Source organism: Elephantulus edwardii, unplaced genomic scaffold, assembly GCF_000299155.1.
Source record: "Elephantulus edwardii isolate Elephantulus edwardi_28Jun2011 unplaced genomic scaffold, EleEdw1.0 scaffold00234, whole genome shotgun sequence".
Lineage (NCBI taxonomy): Eukaryota > Metazoa > Chordata > Mammalia > Macroscelidea > Macroscelididae > Elephantulus > Elephantulus edwardii.
The window spans coordinates 2789568-2800993 of NW_006399984.1; the positions used below are offsets into that span (position 1 = coordinate 2789568).

An 11426-nucleotide genomic window follows, 5' to 3' on the forward strand; every position below is an offset into this window, starting at 1 on the left:
AAGAAAAAATTTAAAATATGAATATACTTCATTAGTACAAAAATTCAGAATTAAGGTAGAAAATTTATTTCAGGTATTTATTATTTTTTAAATTAATATTAATGAAAGTTTATAGAGACTTAGGGTTTCCAGTCATTCATTGTTGTACTTTTCTCCCTACCCACTCCCTCCCCCCACAATTCACTCTTCTTGAAAAGAAAAACCTCTTTCATTGTTATGCAATCCCTCCCCCCAAGTGCACTCCACTGTGCAGCCTTCATCTTGGATTCCTATCATGACAATAATAGCCATTCATATATCTCTTTTAAATTAGTTCTCTCCCTCATCTGTTTCAATGTAGTATACATTCCTCCCCTCCTTCTCTGCCTTCCCTCAATTCTGATGTCAGTCCCATTTTACAACAGTGACCCTATGCAATATTTGTCTTTTTGTGACTGAGATATTTCACTCTACATAATGTCCTCCAGGGTCATCCATTTTGCATAATATTTCATGAGTTCCTTGTTTTTCAGTGCTGCATAGTATTTCATTATGTGACTATTCCAGAGCTTCTCTATCCATTTGTTTGTTGATGGACACTTGGGTTGTTTCCAGCCATTTGCTATTGTGAGCAAAGCTGCAATAAACATGGGTGTGCATGTATCTGCTTGGGTGGTGGTTATGGCTTCTTTAGGGTAAATTCCCAATAGTGAAATTTCTGGGTCAAATGGTATTTTCCATTTGCAACTTTTTGAGAAAGTGCCATACAGCCTTCCATAGTGGTTGCACCATTTTATACTCCCACCAACAGTGAATAAGGGTTCCAGTTTCTCCATAACCTCATCAGCATTTGTTGTTTGCTGTTCCATTAAATTTTGCTATGTTTTGTGGGGTGAGATGATTTGCATTTTGAACATTTCTTCATGTGTTTGTTTGCCATCTGAATGTCTTCTTTGGTGAAGTATCTGTTCATATCCTATGCCCATTTTGCAATTGGGTTGTTTATTTTGTTGTGGTGTTCGAGTATTTTATAAATTCCAGATATAAGTTCATTGACTGACATGTCATTATCAAATATTTTTCCCCAATCTGTGGCTTGTCTTTTTACCCTGTTGGAGAAGTTTTTGGATGTGCACAGGGATTTGATTCTTCGAAGGTCCCATTCATCTCTTATCCTCTCCTGGTTGTAGATTTTCCAGGATGCTTGGAAGACTGATATGTATGTTGAATTGGGAAAATCAGCAGCCTTTCTAAATTACTGAGGAGCAGTGATTGTCAGTTTGAAGACTAAGGTGTGCCTTTGATGCCATGGGCTTTACAGTCTTATTGCTACACGTCTGAGATCTAGATAGTGAATAAGGATAAAAGAAAAACATTTGAGCTTTTGAATTGTGTTGGAGGAGACTACTGAATGTCCTGCCAAGAAACCAAACAGGTACATCTTGGAAAAAGTGCAGCAAGATACTCCTTGAAGGCAAATATGGTGAAGCTTTATCTTACATACTTTGGGCCTTTTGCTGGGTGAGTCTTGGTAAGAAACATCATGTTTGGAAAGTTGGAGGCTTGGCAAGAGAGAAGATCCTCAATGAGATAAGTTGACACAATGATTTTAGCAATGGGATCAAGGGTATCAAAGATGATGAGGATGGCACAGGATAGGATAGAGTTCAGATCTGTCTGTTCAGAGGTCACTAACAGTCTTACTCCACTTGATAGCACTTGAACAAAAACATTGCTTTTTTCATGGATGATGTCTTCTCACAACTGATCTGGCCTGCATTTGTTAGTGTTCAGTGACACAAATCTGTTCTTGGGATGGCTTATAAGTTCAGTTGGCATAGACTCAAGATAATTAATTTGTTGCAATGTCTAATTAATCCTTTAGCATCCTCTTGTGACACATTCCATTTGGAGTTGCACTGCTAACTCAAAGAAAGTGTCTATGGCAGTGCTAGTCCACCAAAGGCTCCTTGAGAGAAATGTGGACTGTACACTCACAGAGAGCCTTCTTTAAGGTCAGCTATGGCCAATTCTGACTGAGTGACAATTAATTTCCATTTACTCAACCTTTTTTATTTTTTAAAATTTTATTATTATTTGTGTGTGTACCGTCAAATCAGATCTGACTGGTACATGACGAGAGATTTCCCCTCCTTCTCCAGCAGAGAATCGGTGGATTTGAACTGTGTACCTCTGGGATTGCAGTGCAGCTTCTTGCCAGTAGGCCACTAGAGCTCCCTTTAATCAACATCTTGTGTATTGCCTTTTTCTTCCTTGACTTTACCTGTTTATTAATTGTTAAACCCTTCTCCCTTTTCATCCCCTGTAAGCATACAAGATTGATTATAACTGTATGTAAACCCTTTTTTACCTTTTTATATTAATGATCTTATAATTGTCCTTTTGTGACTTACTCATGTCACTTGGCTTAACTTGTTATAGATTCATCCAAGTTGTCCAATATTTCATGAATTCTTGATTGTGCTTTAGTGATGCATAATACTTCATAGAACAAATACACTGAAGTTTGTTTTGCCATTTATCTTTTGATGGACACTTGGGTTGCTTGCAGCTCATTGCTATTGTAAATAAAGTTGAAATAAACATGTATGTGTGTGTATATGTTTTTGTCACGAATTTTATTTTAGTTTATATTCCTAGTATTTTAATTGCTAGGGAGTTCTTGTGGCCAGTCCACAGGGAGTTGTGCCTTTAACCAAATGCCACACAAATGTGCTGATTTGAATCCATCAGGACAATGATGGAGAAATTTAGGTAATCTCCTTCCATGAGATTTACAGGCTCTGAAACCCACTGGAGCGTCAACTATGAGTAATTCCTGATTTACTAGCAATGAGTTTGAGAGTTTCAGTGGGATTGCTAGATTAAGTAGTGTTTCTATTCTCAGCTTTCTAAAGTAGAGCCAGATTGTTGTCCATAGTGGTAGCATCCCTCCCAGAGACTTCAGTCTCTCACCCCCTCATTAACATTTGTTGTTTGCAGCCTCGTTGAATTTTACTATTGTTTCCAGGGTGAGATAATTATTGTTGGCTTGATTTGCATTTAACATCTCTTTTTCCTTGTTCTTTATTACCTGGAGTTACCTGAGACTCATAGCCACCCAGTAAAAAGCTCTGAACCCTGCCCTATTCTGAGCAGATCTCATTGCCTCTGACAGACCTAATCCCATTTCTCCAGTCACTGAGTTAGTGCATCTCATCCTAAGTCTTCCTCTCCTGTGCTGTCCCTCCACCCTTCCAAGCATGGCATTCTTTTCCAAGGACTGGTCCCTCTGGGCTACTTGCCCAAAGTATGTGAGATGGAGCTTCCTTAGCTTTTAAGTATTTGTTTGTTGTTTTATAATTTTATAATTTGCTTTTGTCTGTCAGTTTGTCACATATACTTATAACTTGCAGCTTTGCTGTGATGCTGGTAGCTCTGTTACTAGTGTTTCAAATAGCAGCAGGGCCACCCATATTGGACAGTTTTCAGCATAGGTTTCAAACTAAGAAGCGGGACTGGCCACCCACTTCTGAAATAACAGGCTTCCAAAAACACTATTAGTAACAGAATTAGGTATAGTAGTGGAAGATGAATGGTGCTAAAGAAACAGCTGCAAACATCCATTTCTAGTTGCACTATAGAATGTATGCAGTATGAACATTGGAAAGTGTCGATAATGAAACAGAACACTAAAGAGCAACTGGCATTAGTGTGTTGAGATGGACTGGTATTTTTTTTTGAGCCATATTCATAGTTGAAAAGAGTTTTCCAACATTTATCCTGAAGTACAATGCTGAGTGATATTATCCATATGCTTACAAGGAAGTCTTGTTAATACAATCATTATTCAAGTATATGCACCAACCACTAAAGCCAAAGATGAATAAATTGAGGATTTCTACCAACTTTTGCAGTCTAAAATTAACCAAACATGTAATCAAGATACATTAATAATAACTGGTGACTAGTTGGCCTCTGGAAACTGTGTACTTTGAGAAACAGTGATAGTTATAGAATGGCTTCAAGTCTTTTGCTCATAGGGTTGCTATGCATTGTGCTCGATTTGACAGCAATCAACAATAAAACAGAATGCAAAAGTTGCAAAAAAGTACTGGTAGTTGGCAAAAAACAAACAAACCAAAAACCCATACCACACACCAGTAGAAAACAACTGTTAGGGTGACTGTGACAATGGACAGTTATGAGGATGGGGACAGGATAGGGTAAGATTCAGATCTGTTTGTTCATAGGATCTGTTCAATGACATCTAGCAACAACCGTGTGTGTGTGTGTGTGTGTGTGTGTGTGTATCTAGAGTTCTTGTCTAATACATGCCTTTTGATTCTATTACTTTGGTTGGTTTGGTCATTACACCTTTATTGGAGTCTTGATGAACAAAAGTTTTTCATTTTTATGGGGTTCTATTAATTTTATTTAGTCTTTTGTGACTTATTACATTATCAACTGTTTAAAACTAGACTTAATGGCTATACCCTTGCTTATTCTAAGAATTTGATGGTTTCAGTTTGCACATTTAGCTCTTTAATCCATTTAGAGTTTGATCTTGTATATAGTATGAAGCATGTGAAAATCTACTTTTTCTAGTACTGTTTAATAAGAAATTCTACTTCCTTTATCCAATATACTTAGCAGACCCTTGATGAGATGGATTGCTACAGTAATAGGGATATTGTGTATCAGAGTCAGACTGGTTCAGGACAGGGCAGTCTTCAGAGCTGTTGTACATAGGATTGCTATGAGTCAAGTTATTTGATTATAGTGTGTGGGTTCATTGCAGGACATTCAGTTTGTTTTCTGTTGGTGTATGTTGTGTTAAAACAGTATTAAAAAACAGTATCAGTGTGTTTTACGGTAACTGTTTTATAATCAACAGTATGAGTTCTCTCTTTGTTTTTCTTTCAGTATTTTTTAACAATATGTTTTTCTATTTAACAACTGATTTTTCTATTTCTGTAAAGGAAAATTAACAGTATGATTAGAGCACATTGGATAGGAAATCTTCCAGTTCATAAACATCTTTCCATTTATTTACACTTCTTTTAATTAATATCTTTTATCATTTTCATGTATAAACCTTTCATGTCTCTGGTTAGATTAATTTTTAAGTCTAAGATACTATTGTAAAAGGAATTTTTTCTCTGATTTCTCACAACTGATTTGTGGAAACCCAAATGATTTTTACTTGTTCACCTGGTCCCCTGAATTCAACTAAATTCCTCTAGTAATTTTCTTATGGAGAACTCTGATGACATTGCCTGTGGTGACTTGTGCTGGGAACACAAAGCCTGCTTGTTTCCAGCAGTTCCAACCTACCAGTACCTGCTCTGGAGGAGGACTGGTGTCTCTTCCTAGCGTGGTTTATAGACTCCGAGATCTGGGGAAGGTATCCGTGAGCTACAACTGACTCTTGGCAGTGACTTTTGAGTGTGTTTTCTTGTGGATTCATTAAGAATTTTAATTATTTTCCTTTTATTTCTTTTTTCTCTTATTGCTCTGGTTAGGATTTCTCATATAATATTGTCTAGAAATATGAAAACAACCACACTTACCTTTTTCCTGATTTCAAGAGAAAGTTTTATCCTTCTTTATTAGTATAACATTGATTATAAGCTTTTCATACATTCCTTGAATCATATTGAGGAATATTCCTTTTATTCATTCAATCTGCTTGAGCTTTTTGTGTATCCATGGAATTGTGTGGTCTCCCCCTTTTTTCTACTTATATTGTTTTCCTAATGCTACATTCCTGGAATAAATCACTTTTGGTCATGTTGCAGAATTCTTAATATGCTGTTAAATTCTGTTTCCTATTCCTTTGTGAGGATTTTTACACCTGCGTTCACAGAAATATTTTCCTGTCATCTTTTTTGTGGTGTCTTTAGTTTTTGTTTCAAGGTTATGTTCACATCAAAACAGTGTTACGTCTCTACAAGTGTTTGGTAGAATTGATTCCACTAACCTTTCCTTGTGCTTTTTATGTGCCCACAGTGGATACCTAAAAGAAATTACACTCAGAAATTTAGGCTCTTTTGTTTACAATTCCCTCATTTCTAGACTCTTGGCCCATTAAGTTTTGGTGTTTTTTGGGTTTTTTTTGTGTTTTTTTCACCTAATCCACTGTAACATCCACTAGTTCCATGCCACCACTTTCTGTTGCCCATTCTTTCTCCCCTTAGTTCCTGTTTTAAGATTGACAGTTGCCCAGTCAGAGGTGTTTGGCTTGCTTCTGGGAATTTAACATTACTCTGGGTTCTGTCAAATGAAGTTCTGACTGCCTTTGGGTGACCTTGCATTAATGGGTAGTTTCCTTTGGAGTATTCTTGTTTTCTTAAATTTTTGTTTTCCTTTTATAGTTTAACATTAACAGGGTTTCGTTGCATAATTACAGTCTGATATTTCATTAGAGTCCCTCTGATACAGTCCTAAATAGTTTTTCTTATTTTTCTAGGGATGGTGGTAATATTTATAGCATCATTAGAGTAGGGGCAAGTATGTAGGCTGGGCAGGACCTTGGGGCTCTTTTTCTTCCTTTATAGACTTCTAGCTTAGACTTCTACTTCCAAAGATACTTTGTCCATAATGAGAGTTCTGGTGCAATAGTCTGTAGGGATTTGCACTGCTCATCCAAAAGCAAAGCCTCTCTGGTGGTTTGAATTCACCTGCGGCTCCAGGAGGTAAGGATGGGCAGTGTCCTCGGTGCTGTGTATAATTTCTGAAAATCTGCTGGGTAGCCAGCCAGCTCTTAGTTCTCACTCATCAGGACTGTGCAAGTGAGTGTTATGATTCTAGTTGGTTTCTAATTTCTAGTGACTGCTGATGGAGGCTTTTGCTTTAAGCCTTTTATTACTAACCTAAAATTTGGATGTTTGAATTCTCTCAGAAGTGTCTTGGGAAAACAGGCTGTTGATGATCTATTTCCAAAAAAACCCGTGGCCATTGAAAACCCTGGGGACATAATTCTTTCAGAATAGCAGCTTTTAAAGAAAATTAGATACTAGTTATGGTCTGCCTTTGACTTCCAAAATAGTTGCTATTTTCTGTTGTGTTTTGTGTAATAGTTGCCTTTTTTAAAAAATCCCACTGTTATCTTAGTAGTAAAGGGTCTTACTTATTGCTATTATACCAGAACTATTAAAAGTAGGTAGATTTTAACACATCTATTTTCTTAGAGTTAAGCAGAATTCAGGGTGCAGTTCCCAGGGAAGGGTCTGTCTCTTGGAGAAAACCCTGCTCCAGCTTCTTTAGTGTTTTCAATGTTTTTGGCAATCTCTATGGAATGTCTTTTCCCAAAAATGCTTGGTTGCATCTGTGCGTAATATGCTTTTAATTCTAAAATGTGGTTAGGTTTAAAAAAGACATACATACATATTCCCTGGTAGCATATTGACATAACAAATTATCTCAAATGAGATACATCCACAGGAGCAGCAGTGAGGAATAGCATATTGAAGCGGTGGGCATAATTCAGTTCATAACATGGAATATGTGGAGTAAACAGATTAAATTAATGTAACTTTCTATGCCTCCTTTTCTTATATGAAAATAAAGCTATGCAACTATATTATATGGTAGTTGTAAGGAAAAATTGATGAGTAAAATATATGTTACTTAGTTATTAGCTATTCTGTTATTTAGTTCATAATGTTTAGTCAGAACTCCTAAATGCTATTCAGGTTCTCCAATTGAGTTGCTGTTTATCTTGGCAATTGTCCCCAAGAATTGCCCTGCAATTCCAAAGGAGCACAGTTCAAATATACCAGCTGCTCCTCAGACAAAGATGGGCACTCTCCTTTGCAATTAAACTTCCTCTGAAAACCTACTGGAGGGTCAACTATAAGTCATTTCCAACACAACAACTTTTAGAACAGAATTTATAACTCCTAGAAGTCAGAAATAAGTCAATTGGTATACCTGGGGCCTTATTCTTAGCCAATTCTTTGCAAGCAGTTTGAACTTCCTTTATCACCACAGACTCTTACGTTGTTTGAGTAAAATTCTTCTGTGTCTGCCGAATTCTTTTGGTATAATGACTCTGTATATTCTTTCCATCTTCTTTTAATACTTGTAGGATCATTTAATATTCTGCACAAAGTATTGTAACTTGAGGCCTGAATTTCTCTTCAGTTCCTTGAGCTTAAGAAATGCTGAGCGAGCTCGGCCCCTTTGATTTTCTGACTCCAGCTCTTTGCACATATCATAATACTTTACTTTGTCTTGTCGCTCTGCCTTTTGAAATCTCCTGTTCAGCTCCTTAATGTCTTGATTTCTTCCCTCTGCTTTGGCTTCTTGGCACTCTAGTGCAATATTCAGAGTCTCCTCTGGCATCCATTTTGGTCTTTTCTTCCTCCTCTGTCTTGGAAACAACCTTTTGCAACCTTCCTGGATGATATTCTTGCTATCTTCCCGTAACTCATCTGGTCTTTGCTCATTAGTGTTAAACACCTCACACATTTTCCTGAGATGGTTCTGAAATTCAGGTGGGATAGACTCAAGGTCATATTTTGGTTCCCATGAGCTTGATTTAACTTTCCTTAGCTTCAGCTCAAACGTGCATATGAGTAGTTGGTGATCTGTTCCACAATCAACACCTGACCTAGTTTTTCACAGCTGATATTGAGCTTCTCCAGCAGTTCTTTCCACAAATGTTATCTGTCTGATTCCTGTGCATACCATTAGGTGAAATCCATGTGTACCACCTGCGTTTATGTTTCTTGTAAAATGTATTTGCAACAAATAAATTGATTGTGCAAAATTCTATCATCCTATATCTACCTTCATTTCTGTCACCAAGACCAGGCTTTCCAACTACTGATCCTGCTTCTTCTCTGTTCCCTACTTTTGCATTCATTCCATCACCCATTATTATTAATGCATCTTGATTGCATGCTTGCTTGATCTTTGACTGTAAAAGCTTGATCTTTGACTGTAAAAGTTGGTAGAAATCTTCTATTTCCTCTTCTTTGGCTCTGGTTGTTGGTGCATATATTTGAATGATAGTGGTATTCACTGGACTTCCTTGTATGCGTATGGGTATTATCCTTTCACTCAGAATATTTTATTTCAAGACACATCTAGAAAGGACTTTTTTAACTATGAAAACAACCCCATTTTTCCTCTCTTTTCATCTCTAGCATAGATCATATGATCATCTGATTCAAAATGTCCATTCCAGTCCATCTCATCTCACCAATACCTAGTTTGTCAATATCTATGTGTTCCACTTCCAACCACTAGTGTCTTATGCATATGACACAATCCTGTTTGCTGAAACTGATGAGGACCTGAAGTGCTTGCTGTAGAAGGTAAGGGACTGCAGTCTTCAGTATGGATTGAGACTCAGTATCAAGAAAACAAAGATTCTCACCACTGGGCTGATTGGCAGCATCATGATTGAAGATGAAGAGATTGAGATTGTTCAGTTTGGGTTTGCTTGGCTCCACAGTCAACACTCTTGGCACCAGCAGCTAGGAAATTAAGAGACGTATTGCAGTGGCAAAGTTTATGGTTAGAGACCTCTCTAAAGTGCTGAAGTGCAAAGATGTCAGTCTGGAGACGAAGGTGTGCCTGATACACGCCATGGTCTTTGCAGTCATTTGCTATGTATTGGAGAGCTGGACAAAAACTAGGAGTGATAGGAGAAGAATTGATACATTTGAGCTGTGGTGTTGGAGAAGAGTATTGAATATATACCATGGACTGCTAGGAAAATGAACAGGTTTGTCCTGGAGAGGGTGAAGCTCCTTGGAGGCAAGGATTCTGGGGCTTTGTCTGACATACTTTGGATATGTTGTAAGGAGAGGCAGGTCCTTGGAGAGGGAGGTCATGCTTGGGAGAGTGGAGGGACAGCGTAGGAGAGGAAAACCCTCCTTGAGATGGATAGATTCAGTGACTGGGGTAATGGGGGTAGGTGTGTCAGAGATAATGAGATTGGTATAGAATAGGACAGAGTTTAAGGCTGTCGCTATGAGTCACAGGAGACTTGACAGCACAGCACCTAACAAGTCAGAAACAATGTGATGGCAATAGGTTTTACATTCATTATTTACAAATTGATGCATGTGGTTTCTCTTCCACTCATTCTTGTTCCTATTCTCACTGCTCTTCACCTCTCCCCAGAAGCTCCTGAGTACTCAAATGGGTGGGAGGTGGTAAAAACCTGTTAGCCTAATAACTAATTTGAATGTATAATGCTACTTAAAAATACTAGTAGTATCACAATTGGTGACTATGAAGGCATCTTTTAATCTTCCAAGACATGGCTTTACTTTCAATTTTGGGCATACTCCTTTCTAGGGCAAGTGAATTTTTATTTTGGGACATACACCTTCCTGTGGGGGACAGTTCTGGGTTTTCAGTTTTCCTTAGCGTATAAAAACTTGACTGAATACAACTTTTATTTTTTTTTTGTCTCCCCTAGGTTTTTTGGTCTTTGCAACACTTGTGGTCATTGTGTCCTTGATATTAATCTTTGTGGTGGGACCTCGCCATGGACAGACAAATATCCTTGTGTACATAACCATCTGTTCTATCATCGGAGCATTCTCTGTGTCCTGTGTGAAAGGCCTGGGCATTGCCATCAAGGAGTTACTTACAGGAAAGCATGTGCTGAACCATCCCCTAGCTTGGGTTCTTCTGCTGAGCCTCATCGTCTGTGTGAGCACACAGATTAATTACTTAAACAGAGCCCTGGATATATTTAACACTTCCATCGTGACTCCAATATATTATGTATTCTTTACAACATCAGTTTTAACATGTTCAGCTATTCTCTTTAAGGAGTGGCAAGATATGCCTGTTGATGACATTATTGGCACTCTCAGTGGCTTCTTTACAATAATTGTAGGAATATTCTTGTTGCATGCCTTTAAAGACACCAGTTTTAGTTTAGCAAGTCTGCCTGTGTCTTTCCGAAAAGATGAAAAAGCAATGAATGGCAACCTATCAAATATGTATGAAATTCTTAATAGTGAAGAAGCCTTAATCTGTGAACAACATAGTTGTGAAAATATTTCCCGAAGAAATGGAAATCTGGCAGCTTTTTAGGAGAGATAATTTATAAGGTTAATTTGTAATTCTGCTATAAAATGAATCAATACCAGGATATGTCTGAAAAGGCAACGTCCTCAACATTTTCTGAAGACAATCTTTTTAAAGGTTTCTCTGATTTGGACAAAGAAGTCACTTTTCTTACATCTACAGTGCTCTCAGTACCTGGCTGTTTTCTTTATTAGTTTATTATTACAGAATTTGATTCCTTCACCAGAAACCAAATGGACTAGTGACAGTTTAAAACCTATAAAAATGCTTTCTTTTTTGCATCAGTGAAAAAAAATATGAAGTGTACATCTTGATGTCCTCGACCATTATAGGCTTTTTGAGTTGGAAAATAATGAAGTCTTTCCACTTATTTTCCTTTGGTTTAC

At 37.5% G+C, this 11426-nt stretch overlaps 1 protein-coding gene across 2 annotated transcripts in view; it reads left to right on the top strand.

The window, feature by feature from the left end:
* Nucleotides 1–11112, top strand: part of NIPA2 (non imprinted in Prader-Willi/Angelman syndrome 2) — a 29816-nt gene extending 18704 nt beyond the window's left edge. Inside the window, exon 4 of one of the 2 annotated variants that reach the window (XM_006898591.1) lies at nt 10421–11112. In XM_006898591.1, coding sequence (XP_006898653.1) covers nt 10421–11046 — 626 coding nt within the window. In that variant the 3' untranslated portion in view covers nt 11047–11112. The remainder of the gene's footprint in view (nt 1–10420) is intronic. The other variant, XM_006898590.1, reaches the window with a different exon arrangement.
* The last annotated feature ends 314 nt before the right edge of the window (nt 11113–11426 follow it).